Here is a 16,965-nt window from a genome sequence, read left to right on the forward strand (position 1 = left end):
CAGTGTGGCTTAACCAACCTTTGAACCCAATGGCTCTCACACTGGCGCCCCAGAAACAGTCGCCAGACACCCTTGCTTACATCTGTCCATTCCCAGAGGGGCTTTTGCTTTTGGAGTCGATGAAAGATGCTTCATTTCCATCAGGGCTTGGATCGATGGCTGTAGAATCCAGGCGAAATGGATGCATTGCTACTTGGCAGTAATGTCGGGTGGTTGATGGATGCTTATGCCCATGGTCAGCACCTTGTTCTCATCAAGTCTCAAGAGAATCCCAGAGTCCCGGCGTGTCTGCCGTTTCAGAGGGGCCAGACAGAATGGCTGGGGGACCTGGCTGGAAAGGGAAGCCCTCTGCCACCCACCGTGCAGATGGTGATGCCTGGAGCACAGACTGGGCGCTGGGATCTGGAGCCAGAGGAAGCAGAAAGTGGCTGCAGTGAAGGCTGCAGGGGCCAGGCAGTGTAGTCTGGCCCTCCCCACTGAAACTAAGTGGTGTAGGGGTTCATGGAGCCCTGCTGGCTGCCCCTGGACACTCGGTCACTGCATCAGGATTGTTGGATATCGTGGCATGTTCCCTTTTGGGGGACTGGCAGGCTGAGCCTGGTCTGCTGGGTGAGCTGGACCCACCTGCCCTGCCCTCTGCCCTGACCCCTAGTACAGATATTTGAGATCAGCTTCAGGCCCTGATTTGTTTGTTTGTTTGTTTGTTTGTTTTTGAGACCATAACTCAGAGTAACCACTGAGTGGTGGTTACTCCTAGCTCTGCACTCAGGAATCACTCCTGGCAGGCTCGGTGATCCTATGGGATGCCGGGGATTGAACCTGGGTCATCTATGTGCGAGGCAAATGCCCTTCCTGCTGTGCTATTGCCCTAACCCCTGTTTTTATCATTTAAATTTTGGCTTCGATATGATCATGGGTTGCACAGGATGAAGTCATTTTGGGGGTTCATCTCACCCCTCTTTATGCGTGTAACAGTCTCACCCCACCCACTGGACCACACCTCCACCAGGGTTCTCCCCAACCCCAGCAGTGAATTTTGTGGGTTTTGCCATTTATTTGCTGTGGTTCTTCAGATTCCACTTGAGCAAAGCTCCTCTAATTGCCCTCCACTTCCTGACTGGTTTCACTCCACCTAATCCCAATTCCATCCAATTGGCCCCCGATGGCAGGATTCCGCCTCTTCCCTGGCAGCATGGTGATGGATGCCAGCTGCCTCTCCTGGGCATCTGCCATGGGCCCTGCCTTGGCTCCATGGTCTGGCTCTGGGCTTTGGGAAGTTCAGGGCACAGAGAGTCTGTTTTTGGGTTTTTTTTTTTTTTTTTTTTGGTTTTTGGGCCACACCCAGCGGTGCTCAGGGGTTACTCCTGGCTATCTGCTCAGAAATAGCTCCTGGCAGGCATGGGGGACCATATGGGACACCGGGATTCGAACCAACCACCTTAGGTTCTCGATCGGCTGCTTGCAAGGCAAACACCGCTGTGCTATCTCTCCGGCCCCGAGAGTCTGTTTTTATGTGGCATGTAGGAGGCTTGTCCGCCTTGTACATTGCACAGAGAGGAAGCGGAACCTCTCTGCAGACATCCCCACCACCTCCAGGGGTTCTTCCCATCCAGCTGGATTTAGTAGGATCAACCCAGATTCCTTCCAAAGAGGAGAATTCCAGCCGACAGCTCTACTTCTGCTCCGCTGTAGGGAGGTGAAACTCTTTCAATGGAGGGTTGAACTGTTTTCCTCCACGAACAAAAGGCTCTGTTATTAGGCAGCCCCTGACGGAACTCACACATCACAAACCGCACAACTGTTTCTGCCTCTCCATACAGCTGTTCACTTCAGCTGCTCTAGTAACCCCTTCGCTTACGGGGTCCCAGAGTGTGCCTGGGCCGTGTCTGCCAGATAAAAGAGGCTGTTAGTACCTAGTGATTTATGTAATATGTAATACTGGAGCAGGAAGAAATAAGGGGACAGAGAAGAGAGTTCAGAAATAGAACACACACACAATTACACACATATGTGTGGACAAAAATATACCCCATTTGGTCTATGTTCATGAAAGTATTCCAGGCTGGCGAGAAAAAGAGGATTTGCTTAATAAATGGTGCGAATAATTTGGGACTGGCTCTAGGGGCTGGGATGAGGAGGAGGGCTAAATCTCTACTTCTTTACACAGAATAAATTCTAGATGCACCCGAGATCTAATGTAATAAAACCCTAACTGGGTTCTTCCTTTTTTTTTTTTTTTTTTTTTTAATCTTCACTTTGGAAGCTTGTCTAAGCTTGGCTTGTGCCTCAGAGCAGGATTGAGAAAATGACCATGAAAATAAGAAGCAGAAAAAGAAAGAAAATAAGAAGCAGAGGCTTCTTCGTGGTTTTCAAAAGGAAAGGGGGAACTGGGCAAATGTTTCTGTAAAATGTGTCACAGATGATGTTTTCATTTTCAAATTAATTAAAGGGCTCTTGCAAACAAATGGAAAGAGGATTTGGCCTTTTAGGTGGAAAATGACTCATGATCCCTGAAAAGTTCCCAGTGACTGTGAATGGTGCTGATGGGAACAGGACAGATGGGCCTAATTGTCCTTACATTCAGGAAGGACAGACAGACAGACAGGCAGGTAGGCAGGCAGACAAACTTGAACAAGAACATGTTGGGAAAGCGTCTGGGCCATAAAGGGCCACCCTATAGGATGCTCAAGTGTTGACCTGCTGTGCCCTTGGTGGCAAGAGGGTTGGATCCCAGGTGGGCTGGTACCTAGAGGTGGCCAGTGAGTGGCTCCCTGTCATCCTGCCTTTCCTGCATATCCCCATGCCGAGTGAGGCTACAATCGGGAACACAGGCTGTCTGCCCCCATCACCCCAGGGCTCCCGCCAGGCATCTTTAGGCTGCCCTGTGACCTGGAAATGCATCACCCAAAACTGATGGCCATTTGCTTCTCACCCTATGGCGATTCCAGATAAAGTTCTTGCTAGCTCCCCGCACCCCATCGAACCCGCCTCCTGGCCCTGCAACTTCCCCCGTCACCAGATAGACAAGGTGACCTTCTACTGAAGGATTAGGAAAGTTATAGCCAAGGGGACAATGACTTGGAACTTGGGTGGCCTAATGGGCCAGAGTGGGTCTCTGAGAGGTGACAGTGAAATAGGGAGAGCATTGGGATCAGAGAATAGCACAGCAGGGAGGGCATTTGCCTTGCATGCAGCTGACCTGAGTTCAATCCCTAGCATCCCATGTGGTCTCCTGAGCCTTCCAGAAGTAATTCCTGAGTGCAGAATTTCAAAAGTGTGGGACTAGCAGGGGCCATTCACATTCTTACATGCTTCTAGAGCAGGGGTCTCAAACTCGAGGCCCTCTGTACAACATTTTGTGGCCCTGCCCTAGAAGAATCTTTTTTTGTTTTGTTTTGTTTTATTTTAGTTGTTTGGGTCACACCCCCCAATGTTCAAGGCTTACTACTGACTTGCATTCAAGGATCACCCCGACTTTGCCTCCTGCGGCCCCCAAGTAAATTGAGTTTGAGACCCCTGTTCTAGAGGGTTCTGACATTTTGGTACCATCTTTGGTAAAGACAACTTGGCTGTATTACTCTGGATTTTAAATGCACAACCTTCAAGTCTAGAATTGGACTCCACAACTCAATTTGTTGCAGACTGGTGATTGCAAAACAAAATCAGCACACGAGAGTGAAAACCAGCTACTTCGTAGGAGATGTCCTCCGGTGCATTTCTTTAAGTGCAGCCCCATACACATTAGGATTGCTGCCATGGAAACCTGCCTACATTCATTATTCCCATCATATCGATGTCTTTAACATTATATTTGTTATCCATGTAATCCAGACCCACGCGTCCATGTATCATTTATAGGGGAAAGAGGATGTGTGATGTATATCTTGTGTTTAGTAATTTCAGGATGGATATTGTATGTTTAGAAACACACAAGTTCTGTGCAGGGCCTGGATTTCCCTTGAAGCAGCTGGTATCTAACATTCCTCTCTGTGGGCCGGGACCCTCCACTTTGGTTACCCTCAATAGATCCCTGAGTCCCACCTGATTGAAAAATAGAATGTTGGGGTACAGCGGTAAAGCATTTGCCTTGCATGATGCCATCCTGGGACGGACCCAGGTTCTATCCCCAGAATTCCATATGGTCCCCTGAGCCTGCTAGGAGCGATTCCTGAGCACATACCCAGGAGTTATCCCTGAATGCTAGGTGTGCCCCCCCAAAAAAGTGAAAAATAGAATGTTTCTTTGACGTGAAACAACATGACCAGTTCAAAAATAAAGGGCTAAATCTGGAGTGATAGCACAGCGGGGAGAGTGTTTGCCTTGCACGTGGCCAACCCAGTTCAATCCCCATCATCCCATGTGGTCCCCCAAGCCCCACCAGGAGTGATTCCTGAGTGTAGAGCCAGGAGTAATCCCTAAGCATCACTGGATGTGGCAAAAAAATAAAATAAAAACGAGCAAAAAATTAAAATAAAATAAAGCACTGTTTCCTCTCCTGAGGCATTGCGCCTTCTTTTTGCCTTATCTCGTACTTGGTATCAATAATTCTTTCCCAGAACTTCAATGCCTGAAAATTGCTGCTTCCTGATGTATCACAGAGCCTGCGAGCCTGGAGCAATCGCTGTCTGTCCCCGTTATCAATTCATATTCACACTCTGCAGCGATGGTCTGCTTAATAGATGAAATTGTCACCTTTTAGACATTGCCATTAGCTGGCTGGATTCTAACTCATAATTCTTTATGTTCTTCAATTAGCTTCATGATCAGCAGAATTTCCTCCTCAGTGGAACAAGTAACTCTGGTCAAAAGCTTTCTGGTTCTTGCTTTTCGGAAAAGCAGGGGCCCAAGAAGATCGAATCTTCTGGAATGGGGTTTGTCTCGTGGAAACATGATTTCTGCCACTCAGATAGGGAGCTCCTGAGTTGCTCCTGTGGAACTCCTGGCTGAGTTTTGTTTTTGGGGGGTTTTTTGGGGTTTTTTTTTTTGGGGGGGGTGGTTTTTGGGCCACACCCTGCGGTAGCGCTCAGAGGTTACTCCTGTCTCTGCACTCAGAAGTCGCTACTTGCAGGCTCAGGGGACCATATGGGATGCTGGAATTCGAACCAGGTGTTTGTCCTGTGTTGGCCGCGTGCAAGGAAACACCTTACCTCTGTGCTATGGCTCCGGCCCCTGGCTGAGCATTTTGTTTTCAGGCTCAAGTCCATGACTACTGGGAGGAAAAGCAAAGACCCCTGCATCCAATATGACTTACAGCAAACTGTAGGTCCCCTGGGGCCACCACATGGTCAGGTGCAAAAGCAGGATGTAGGGCCCATGTGCAGGATTTGGATGAAAAGACAAAAATATATCCAAGTTCACTCAGAGGCTTTCAGCCTCACCCCCACTAGATGGCGCCACTCCTGGGGCCCCCAGAGGTGAAGACTGGTCTCAGGATGTCCTGGCAGGGCGGAGAGACAGTCTGGACATCAGGGTGTCTGCTAGACAGTGTCAGATCCAGGTTCGAGCACCACTTTGGACACCCACCCTAAACCCAAAGTCAAAATAGAACAAATTTATCCTTACATCACTCCTGGTGCTGGCACCTTTTCTAGATCCGAGAACTGGAACACAGATATGGGGTCCTCAGGGATACCCAAATAGTTCTCTATTTTCAACTTCGACCCTGCCACCAGGGTTAGACCCTGCCTCGACCCTCCTGGGCCGACAGACCCCTGAGCATGGCTTGGGGGAGGAACAAGAAATGCAATTAAAAACCCCAACAAAACAAAAACAGTGAAATCAGAAAATGAACCCAGACTCAGATTGCTGCAGTCTCCAGCACACACACACAGCACTGCACCCAATCAGGGGGACCATGAAGGCAGAGTGAGGCCTGGTGCCCCATGGCTGGAAGCTCTCACATCCCCCATTGCTAATGTCTGCCTGTATGCAGAAGGTGCCAGGAGTCTAGGGGGGGGGGGGGGGCTGAATTTTAGCAGCTCTGCAAATGGGCAGTAAGAAATCCACAGCTAAAACACATCTATTTTGTCTCCCCTAAATGTCTTTCTTTCATATCTATAAAGCACAGAAATAGTGCCCGGACCCCCCAGCCTGGCTGAGCCCTGGACAGAGGTGCAGGAATGTCTGAGGCTGACGCAGGAAGCCGGCCTGGGTCAAGGATGTTTCCAGGCACGAAGCCTCAAACAGTGCCTTAGCATTCTTACAGATGTGAGCAGCAGATGCTGAGAGAAAGCAGATTCCCCCTCGCCCCTATGGCTCTTCGTCCAGCACCCCAGTAGCATGCAACAGGATTAGGGCAAGAACTATTTCGGTGCCCCTGCAAAACCCACATCCTAGTTCTGGCTGCTGGACAACAGGAGGTGGGCTCAGCTTGTTTTTGAAAGATATTTTAGGACTTGGGCCTTATTCCCTGGTTTCCTTAAAATTCCAGGCAAAACCATGCATGATCCTGACATCCTGTGTTAGGGCCAACCCCACATTGGCCCTAAGGAAACCTGGTACCTGCTACATATCCTATAGAATTCAGTCCTCCCCACTGCACTGGAAAGTGACAAATAAATGGTCCTCCTATTTAGTGCTGGAAAGAATTATCCCTTCCACATTATTTACTGGAATAATAAATTCATGTGATTTGTGAATTTAAAAAAAGAGAAAGAAAGAAACACTCCCACAAAATCTGCTCAAAGATGACAAAGATTTTCTTCAACAAATTGACATCCGTTTTGCATTTCTTAATTGCGGTGATAATTTACGTACTGTGTATGTTTTAGGGATGCTGTTTCATGCCATTCCAAAATAGAAATTATTTTACCAAACCAGCAAAGCATTGGCATCCCTCCCTGAAGGTGGAACCTCTCTAACAATGCAGGTGTTTTTATTATTAAGTCATGTTGATTCCCCCTGAAGGTTTTAAAAGACCCGCCAATTCTGTTAGGCTCTCCAAGTGCTGGGGTCCCCCAGCTAGTAGTATGAGGCTTCACTACAATCTTCCCTCCCGTTCCCTTCTGCTCCTGCGTGTTTCCTTGACTCCGTTTGATTGCAAATGTTTGATTTCTTGAAAAATATGTCCTGGCTCCTGCCTGCAGAGCAGCCATTTCTGAACCCTGTGTTGTAACATTTCTATTAGCGGGGCCCAGCTGTGACAGTGGTGTGAGTGGAGTTCTGCGCTTGACTAGGGACGCTGTGACATTCTTAGAGCTAATTCCTCTCTCCCTTGAATGCTGAAGAAAACTGCAACCCACAGGCACCTGAGCCCTGAAATGAGATGGAAATGATACAGGAAACTTTCCAGGCAGCCTCATGGCCTCACACACGCCCTCTAGTGGCTGTGCAACAAACACTTTCCAACATATCTGCACACTGCTTTGCTTCCATCCTCTCTTTCTTCTTTCTTTCTTTCTTTCTTTCTTTCTTTCTTTCTTTCTTTCTTTCTTTCTTTCTTTCTTTCTTTCTTTCTTTCTTTCTTTCTTTCTTTCTTTCTTTCTTTCTTTCTTTCTTTCTTTCTTTCTCCTTTCTTTCTTTCTTATCTTTCTTTCTCTTTCTCTCTTTCTTTCTTCCTTACTTCCTTTCTTCCTTTCTTTCTTTCTTTCTTTCTTTCTTTCTTTCTTTCTTTCTTTCTTTCTTTCTTTCTTTCTTTCTTTCTTTCTTATCTTTCTTTCTCTTTCTCTCTTTCTTTCTTCCTTACTTCCTTCCTTCCTTTCTTTCTTTCTTTCTCTCTTTCTTTCTTCCTTACTTCCTTTCTTTCTTTCTCTTTCTTTCTCTTTTTCTTTCTTTCTTTATTTCTTTCTTCCTTACTTCCTTTCTTTCTTTCCTCTTCTTTCTTTCTTTCTTGGAACTGGGAAACCAACACTTTCCAACATTTCTGCACTGCTTTGCTTCTCTTTCTTTCTTTTTTCTCTCTTTCTTTCTTTCTCTCTCTATTTTTCTCTTTCTCTTTCTTTCTCTTTTTTCTTTCTTTTCTTTCTTTCTATCATCTTTTTTGGTGCTCGGTGTTACTCCCTGTAGTACTGGTGGAAGCGTGGAAAAGCAATGCAATTCTGGGGATCAAACTTGGATCACCCCCATGCAGAACATGTGCCCAAGCCTTGATCAATCTTTCTCTCTCTCTCATCCTCCATCTCATTGTGAATTTGGGTGGTTATGGGGGTATTTCTGGCATGTTCTGCAGTCAGGACATTTTGCTGATAAAATTCCTCTGGAATGTGGGACCGTGTGAAAGGGGTAAAAAAGCAAACCAGATCCTAGAATTTACCGAGTCATATTCCGGCAGGCCCTGCTCACCTACACCCCATCTCCAAGCCCTCACCCCGCACAGAGGGGCAATGACCTCCCTGGTCTCCCTGAAGGAGAGTCAAGAACCAGGGTCTGGAGTGATAGCACAGCGAGGAGTGCATTTTGCCTTGCACACGACTGACCCGAGTTCGATTCCCAATACCCCATAGGGTTTCCCTTTTGAGCCTGCTAAGAGTGATCTTTGTGTGCTTATCCAGGAGTAACCCTTGAGCACCACTGGGTGTGGCCCAAAAACAAAAAAGAAAATAAAATCAAGAACCACCATGCTTCTGTCTATTTTCTTTTCGTCCTCAATCCTATGGGGATGGCCCGGATCTTGGCTGAAGAGAAACAGGGACAAGCCACTCCAATCTTCCTCGATCAAGTGAAAACCAGCCAAAGCCAACATCAGGGTTTTCTGCTTGCCAGAGAAGGGGCAGCGGGTGTTGAGGGGGTGGAGGTGGGGAGACCGTCAGGCACAACCTCTATGGGAAGCAGTTTGGAGATGTCCCAAAAAGCAAGACCTGAGCTTTTTAGAGACCCAGCTCAAGTCCACGGCTGGGCACCTACCCCAGGAGCCCTAAGGCATGAATTCATGACTGTGGTTTGGGCTATGGCTAAGAAACATGTCAGCCAAGATGTGAGAAACAAGTGCTGGAGTGAACACACGCTGGGCCATTTCCACAATGGAATGTGACTTAGCTGTAAGAAAAGCTGGCTCAGGTTCCAGGGGGCCTCACTTGGACCCCAACTCCAAGAGTTCCCCATGAGGTCCAAAAGGTGCACAGGGAATTTCAGAGGCCACTCTGGTGTCAGGGACCAGAGAGTCCTGTGGATCCACACGGGTAAGGCTAAGGCCAGTCTCCTGGTTCCATAGGATCTTCCAAGTGCTGCCTGAGTACAGAGCCAGGAGGAACCCCTGAGCACTGCCAGGTGCTGCCCATCAGCCAAATAGAAAAGAAACTTTTACTTGGCAAGTGACAGCAATATCCAAGCTGATTTGTCAGTCTCTCAGGAAACTGCATCCTGCACCCCAAATTCATTCCCATCCCTAATCCAATTCCCTTTCCCCAGCTCACCCTGTCTTCCTCTTCCTTTCGGGATGCCACTGTTTGGGTCTTGTGTCTTCTCTCTCTTTGTCTCTGATTTTGTTTCTTCCACATCTGAGCAAACCTAGCCTGAATGTCTTCCTCAGCCCAGCATGGCTCAATCTGCCTGACCCCTCTGGAGCCTGCCACAGCGCTGTCCATGGCAGAAGCTCATCATTTTTGGAATCAACTCAGTCCACCATGCCTGCAGACCACATCCTTCTCTGTATACCTCATAATGGGCTCTGGAATTATCTCCAAGTCTGGGAAACATTTGAAATGAAAGGATATTGAAAATAATTCAATGGGGGGGGGCAGAGTGGTAGCCCAGTGGTAGGTCATTTGCCTTTCACGTGGCTGACCCAGGATGTATGCATCCCATATGGTCCCCCAAGCCAGGAGTGATTTCTGAGCGCAGAGCCAGTAGCAACCCCTGAATGCCGCCAGGTGTGGCCCCCCAAAAAATATATATATAATAAAAGAAGCCACTGAAAACTAATGTGACTGGATTTGTCTACACCTGCCTGTCATTCAGATGTCCAACAACTATGTTAACTCCCCCCCCCCCCAAATGATGGTGACCCAAAATTGAAACTAATAGATTTGGGATTGATAAAAGGTAAGGGAGCTTCCTGAGAGCCTGAAACCAATAACAAAAACGACAGCAAGAAAATGACGAGAGTGGGCCCGGAGAGATAGCACAGCAGTGTTTGCCTTGCAAGCAGCCAATTCAGGACCTAAGGTGGTTGGTTCAAATCCCGGTGTCCCATATGGTCCCCCATGCCTGCCAGGAGCTATTTCTGAGCAGACAGCCAGGAGTAAACCCTGAGCATCACCGGGTGTGGCCCAAAAAAAAACAAAAAAAAAAAAAAAGAAAAAAGAAAATGAAAATGACGAGAGATGAAAAGTTAACCAAGAAATAAATTATTCTAGTTTTCACAGAAAAGAGACCATCGCAATTAGCAGTTGGAGTTAAAACAGAATTTAAAAAGCACTTAGTAGCACAGAGGACGCGTTCTTAAAATAGGGCCTTTTAAGCCAGCAAGTATATAATTTTCATAGTTGCAGTTATGAACCTCAGAAAGTGTTCCTTGTCTCCAAGTCAAACACGCAAAAATAAGTCAACAAAAATGTTCGAGGGTTACCCACTAACCAAAATCAGAATGCCATTCATTGTCAAAGAGTCCACTAAACATATGTATTTCCATAGTTTCCATATTCTAGTTGGCTTACATTGGGGTTTAAGGAGACACATCTTTTCTTAGGAAGCTAGTCTTTGTATGGGGTCTGTAAGTGAGTTGAAAAATTACAAGTTGGTTTTCAACGTTTATGCCAACTTTCTGGAACATCTTTTGCAGCCAATTTATACTTTAACAATGAAGTAGGAAAGCAATAATGGGGGGCGCTTAATGGCCTGTTCTTTGTGGTGCCAGTGAAGTGAATATAATTAAACTCTCATGAAAGAAGCTGGGTTTTCCTTGTGCACACACAAAAAAATGATAATAAGGAAAGAAAGAAATATTTTCAGTAACTGATTCAGTGCTGGGCAGGTTGGAGTAATGGCATCTTCAAAAGAAAAGTTGATCAAGTGTATTGTTACCAAAAAAAAAAAAAAAAAAGTCTTATTACTTGAAATTTCCGGGTCATCTTTCCTCCTTCCTTGTAAAAGTAACACATACACATTTTTCAACTTGAAAAAAATAAAGAATTATTATAAAGACGGCTTCTATATTTGGAGATACCATTCACTCACACCATGAACAATTCCAGCATAGCCTGAAAGAGAGGATTACTAACATCTAAATGATCTTGATAAACAATGCTCGGGATGAAAATTTTAATATATTCTGAGCAGGCACTGTGTCTTCCTATCTATACTCTTACTTTCCTTACAAAGCAGGAGCCAAATAGAAAGCTAATTAAATCTATGCATCATTGTTGCAAGCCTATGGCTCTTGTTTGGGGGTGGGGGGGGAGTTCTAGTTTACAATTAAACTGAATCAATGGTCTCCATATTCTGGACACAAAAAAAATAGTCTTCAAATAGTCTCAGCAACAGCTTTTGATCATGTGTAGATACGGTATTAGGGTTCCTTTTCAGAGCAGGCTGAGAGAAAGTGAGAATGCGCCTTCTGGCCTGTTGGGGACTCCTAGGGGTCCTGCCCCAACTGGGCTTGGTCCTCGCTGAGGCCCTGGAGGAGGCATTGAGTTAGACACTCGGCCGCCAGAGAGCGCCATTGGGTTTTCAGCGCCTTGGAGAAAGGCAGAGCAGGATGTCTGGGAGGGGCAGGAGCACCTGTCGGGCATTTTTACAGGTGCTGAGTTCGGGTGCGGGGAGGGGGCGCCTCTAAGACCCTGGAGCTGATTTCAACACAAGTGTTCCATCACCTGGTTGGCTTTTCTTTGCACTGAGGGTTTTTCCTACCCAAGTCGAAATGACACAAATTGTGTTTCTTTGTCTAAGATTCAGTCTTCTACACCTCCTCCCTCCTCCCTCCCTTCCCCTTCCTTCCTCCCTCTTTTACTCCCTCCTTTCTTTCCTTCCCTCCTCTCTTCCTTCCTCCCTCCTACACCTCTGTCCTTCCCTCCTTCCTCTATTCCTTCCTTCCTCTCTTTTCTCCCTCTCCTTCCTCCTTCCCTTTCTCCCTTCCTAGTCCTCCCTCTTTCCCTCCTTCCTGCATCTTCTCAATCGATTTCATTCCTTCTTCCTCCCTTCCTTCCTTCCTTCCATCCTCCCTTTCTTTTTCTCCTTCCCTTTCTTCCTTCTTCCCTTCCTTCCATTCTCCCTTCTTTTCCTTTTTCTTCTTCCCTTCCATCCTCCTTCCCTTACTCCCTCCTTCTCTTCCTCCCTCCCTCTCTCTCTCCCTCCTGCCTCCCTTCCTTCTCCTTCCTGCTTCTTCCCTTCCTCCCTCCCTCCCTTCTTCCATTTCATTCCTCCTCCCTCCCTTCCATCCTCCCTTCGTTTCCTCCCTCCTTCCCTCCCTTCCTTCCATCTTCCCTTCTTTTCGTTTCTTCCTTCTTCCCTTCCTTCCATCTTCCCTTCTTTTCCTTTCTTCCTTCTTCCCTTCCTTCCATCCTCCCTCCCTCCTTCTCCCCTCTCTTCCTGGGCTATGGAAAGGCTCCACTCAATTTTTGGGTCTCAGCCACCCACAGTCAGTTGTGTTGATTCCTTGGCAGGGTATCTGGAGGGGAGCTGTTCGACCGCATCGTGGAGAAGGGCTTTTACACGGAGAAGGACGCCAGCACCCTCATCCGCCAGGTGCTGGATGCTGTGTACTACTTGCACAGGATGGGCATCGTGCACCGGGACCTCAAGGTGAAGCACCTCACCCATTTGCACTACCTGAACGCTACTGCTTTGACCATCAGATGAATACACAGCTTGAAGTCATAGCTGGAAGTGGGGCTGGGCAGTGTCTAGATAGCGGAAGGCAACTGATTGTATGATGCTCAATTCTGCCCCCTCAGCATCTCCTTCAGCAGAACAGGGTTGGGGGGGGGGCAGGAGACAAGAGGGGAGGGACTGCTGACCACACAGATGGGGTGAGCGTGAACGACCCCCAAAGGCTGCAGATCCCTGAGTACAGGTTCTGTTCTTTCCCTTGGAGGCATTGGGGGGATTGGCCTATCAACCCACAGCCTGCAGGCTCCAGGGACTGGAATCTTGCTGTGCCCCTTCTCTTTGGGTGGGAGATGACCTGACCACAGCCCCAGGGGATAGGGACCGAGGGGGGGGCCGTGATGGCTTTACCTCGCTGCTCTGCACCCAGCCAGAGCCCTTCTCCAGCTGATAGGGAGGATCTGGGGCCAGTCCCAGAGGTCAGCATGTCTGGGCACCTTCCATGGCACCACAAAGGGGACCCACACGGACACTGCTGTAGATGTGGCAGAAGGTGGAATTTGGCATTCATCTGCCCGTTTCAGGGATGGCACCTGGTACTATGCCCAGGAGAGCTGCCTGGCCCAATTGTGCCAGCAGATGTGCTTCTAATCCCCTCCACAGGGCCCAGCTCTGGGGGTGGGGGTGAGGAGGTCCCCCCAACATGCTCAGCAGAGTCCTTGCTCTTCCTTGCAGCCTGAGAACCTACTGTACTACAGTCAGGATGAGGAATCCAAGATCATGATCAGCGACTTTGGGCTGTCCAAGATGGAGGGCAAAGGCGACGTCATGTCCACAGCCTGTGGCACGCCGGGCTACGTGGGTAAGGGCAGAGGAATGTGTGTGTGTGTGTGTGTGTGTGTGTGTGTGTGTGTGTGTGTGTGTATGAGTGAATGCGTGTGAGTATATGAGTGTGTTGCATGGATGTGTTTGTGCCTAGATCTGAGTATATACATGTATATATGGCATGAATGTGTTGTGGGAGAGGGTGTGTGGGTATGAGTGCCCATTGGCTGCCCTCCCGGTCTCCCTCCTTTGCCTAGAGGATCTGTAAGGATTTTGGGAGACTCAGAATGGGGGTCCCACCTGTAGGGTCACTAATCCTTATAAACTTCACCTGTGGTTACATGTGGGTTCCTAGGAAAATGTGACAGAACTGCCCTCTGGCTGTGCATGTCAGGGAGACTTTGTACCTCGAAGGGAAGCCAGAAATAGCAACCCATTCCAGCAATACCAAGAGAAGGGCCATCCTATGGGGGGCACACCCCTCAGACCCTGCACTCTGACCTCGACCTTGAGCTCAGAGGTCCCCCTCCCGAGGCCCTCCCCACTGCCCTTCCTGAGCAATAGGCATCGGTTTACCAACATGATAGGAACCTGGGGGTGGGGTGATGGCACTCACCCACTGACTGCTGTTTCCCCACTTTTTCTTCAGAGGGGGTACAGGCATACCCCTTGTTTTGGGAGGTGGGTGAAGGCTTTAGCAGCTCAGTTTTGTTTACTTTTTAAAGGTCCCAGCTCACCTGCTCCATGCCCAGGAATCTTGCCCTAAACCCATGTCAAGCCAGATGTCTATGGGAGAGGCAACCCACAGCATGGAAAGATCCAGCTGAATACTTGGAGCTGTGGTTCTGCTAAGGAGAATGAGCTCAGCTTAGGGACTAGTAGGGAGACACATCCATGCCCACCCCAGCATCTCCAACAGCTCCTGAAGCAGTGCCAGGGGTGCACGGTCCTTTTAGGGGGTTAAAGGGAACAAACCAATGGGCTTCTGTCCCCATGAGGATCTAACAGACACGGCCTGGCTCAGTAACCCCAAGATCTGGCCAGGAACCTGCATGGGCCTCAGCAGACTCTTTTCTGCGCTAAAATGAGTCCTTGTAAGATGCTTGTAAGGAAAGCAACCCAGCGATGTTGAATGAGTGCCCAGGACAGCCATGACATAACTGAGGGGCATACTGCACCCCTCACCCCCACAAGTGCCCAACATGCCTGCTGCTTGAACCCAGCCTTTCCTTATTCTCTTTTTGTTTTCTTTTGGGGGGGGGCCCACACCCAGCAGTGCTCAGGGTTTATTCCTGGCCCTGCACTCAGATATGACTCCTGGTAGTGCTCAGGGAACCATATGGGATTCCAGGGATTGAACCCATGTTGGCCACATGCAAGGCAAATGTCTTTCCTATTGTGCTCCGGCCTGAGCTGTGTTTCTTTAAGTCACTATTTTTGGTGGCAGAGGTGCCATATTCAAAGCACGCTCAGAGAGTATTTGATCTCACAAATCGTGAACTTCATGTTTCAGATTGGGTCAAACCCTGCCCCAAATAAATTTGCTTCATGGGTCACAGATAAGTTCTGAGCACAATAGGACCCACACCAGGTGAAAAACTGGCTGACTGCTCAGTTGGAGATTCAGGATCTGGGGTGACGGCAGTGACCCAACAGGCACAGGCTCGGGGGGCCCAGAAATGTTGGGTGCAAGCCTTTGGATTTCCCCATATTTCCATCTTCAGCACTTCCAGCTGTCCCCCAACACCCACACTGCTGATCTAAACCAGAATTTTTTTTTGTTGTTATTAAGCCACATACTAAACGTTTACAAAACTCACCATGTAAGCAGAAAAGCTCATTGTTTAAAAATGACATGTATCATGTGTGGCCTCAAGAATGCCTCAGCTCCCCGTAGTGGGCACCAACCCTGGCCTGGCCTTGTGCCTTCCACTATCTGGCCTGGATTCGGCACAGATGTGTGTAATATTGTGGGGTTGGAAGTGGGGGTGCCCCTCACAATGGGAGCCACTGGCCATGAACAGGGAGTGCAGGGGAAGGAAAGGCAGCTCCATGGTGGGAAGAAGTGGATAGTTGGGGTAAGATGGTCAGGGTCAGTTGGTCAGGGTAAGGTAATCTGGGGTCAGATGGTCAGGGAATCAAATGGTTGGGGTCAGGTAATTAGGGATCAAACCCTCCTATTCCCCAGAGGAAGAAATGGAGTGACAGAGGGGCAAGTCACTATCCACCTTCCCCCAGCCTTAGAGACAGAATTTGGGTGTGACCACTTCTGGTCTGAGGGTCCAGGAAAGAAAAGCCAAAGTGCCCAATGGACTCTCATCTCCAGGGCACCTCACAAGGCCCTTAGACGTGCTTCCTAGAATTGATTTGAGGTGAAGGTGCCCCCAAACAAATGGAAACTTGGACTGTCTGAGCTCTGGGGTCTGGCACAGCCGTAAGATTACACTGCCAGTGTCTGCAAAAATATCGACTGGATCCTATTGATGATCTCTCTCTCTCTCTCTCTCTCTCTCTGTCTCTCTCTCTCTCTCTCTCTCTTTCACACACACACACACACACACACACTCTAGTGTCTGCAGGTGTATCGACTGAATCTCATTGACAATTTCATACATACTAGTAACTGCAGTTAGACTAACTGGATATCTCTGATCTTTCACACGTATCTGCAGATGAATTGACTGGATTGTATTGGTACATGCACTAATGGTTACAAATGGATTGACTGGATCCTATTAATATCAGTTTGCAGGAGAACTGAGTAGATCTGATTCTCTCTCTCTCTCTCTCTCTCTCTCTCTCTCTCTCTCTCTCTCTCTCTCTCTCTCCTGGTTAGGGAAAAAGGAACAAGCCAGACCAAATAAGAATCTATCTCTTGACCTTTAGAAACCCAGAGTTGGGCCCGGAGCAGCCGATCCAGGACCAAAGGTGGTTGGTTCGAAACCCGGTGTCCCATATGGTCCCCCGTGCCTGCCAGGAGCTATTTCTGAGCAGACAGCCAGGAGTAACCCCTGAGCACCGCCGGGTGTGGCCCCCCCAAAAAAATAGAAACCCAGAGTTCCCGTAGGAAAGGGGAGAGGCTTGGCCCATCTCTGTCCCCAGCACTGACACTGTCCTGCTTGTGTCTGTCCCCAGATCTGACGCTTTCCGCTTGTGTCTCTGTACCCTCCCAGCTCCCGAAGTCCTGGCTCAGAAACCCTACAGCAAAGCCGTGGACTGCTGGTCCATCGGGGTCATCGCCTACATCCTGTAAGTCCAGACACCACTGTGCCCTTGCGTCTCTCATTCCCACAGAGCACCCTGGGCCCTTTCCCAGGATCTAAGGGTACCATTAGGCGGGTGGCTCCCACACTCAGCATCACATGGCCATGACTGCCACCTGCCAGATCCTTCCTCATCTCTGCGCCCCCAGTACTGCCTTCTGGGGCTCTGGGCATGTGT

The 16,965-nt window shown here is 48.5% G+C and overlaps 1 protein-coding gene across 4 annotated transcripts in view; it reads left to right on the top strand.

Moving 5' to 3' along the window:
- CAMK1D (calcium/calmodulin dependent protein kinase ID) overlaps window positions 1-16,965 on the top strand; it is a 144,028-nt gene that overhangs the window by 113,817 nt on the left and 13,246 nt on the right. For 2 of the 4 annotated variants that reach the window (XR_007497549.1, XR_007497548.1), the window contains exons 4-6: window positions 12,537-12,675; window positions 13,435-13,561; window positions 16,660-16,773. Coding sequence is in view for 2 of the 4 variants with exons in the window: in XM_049777090.1 (XP_049633047.1) it covers window positions 12,537-12,675; window positions 13,435-13,561; window positions 16,698-16,773 (342 nt within the window). In the remaining 2 variants the exon portion in view is untranslated. The remainder of the gene's footprint in view (window positions 1-12,536; window positions 12,676-13,434; window positions 13,562-16,659; window positions 16,774-16,965) is intronic. The other 2 variants (XM_049777090.1, XM_049777089.1) reach the window with 1 other exon arrangement.

The sequence above is a fragment of the Suncus etruscus genome, chromosome 7, assembly GCF_024139225.1.
Source record: "Suncus etruscus isolate mSunEtr1 chromosome 7, mSunEtr1.pri.cur, whole genome shotgun sequence".
NCBI classification, from domain to species: domain Eukaryota; kingdom Metazoa; phylum Chordata; class Mammalia; order Eulipotyphla; family Soricidae; genus Suncus; species Suncus etruscus.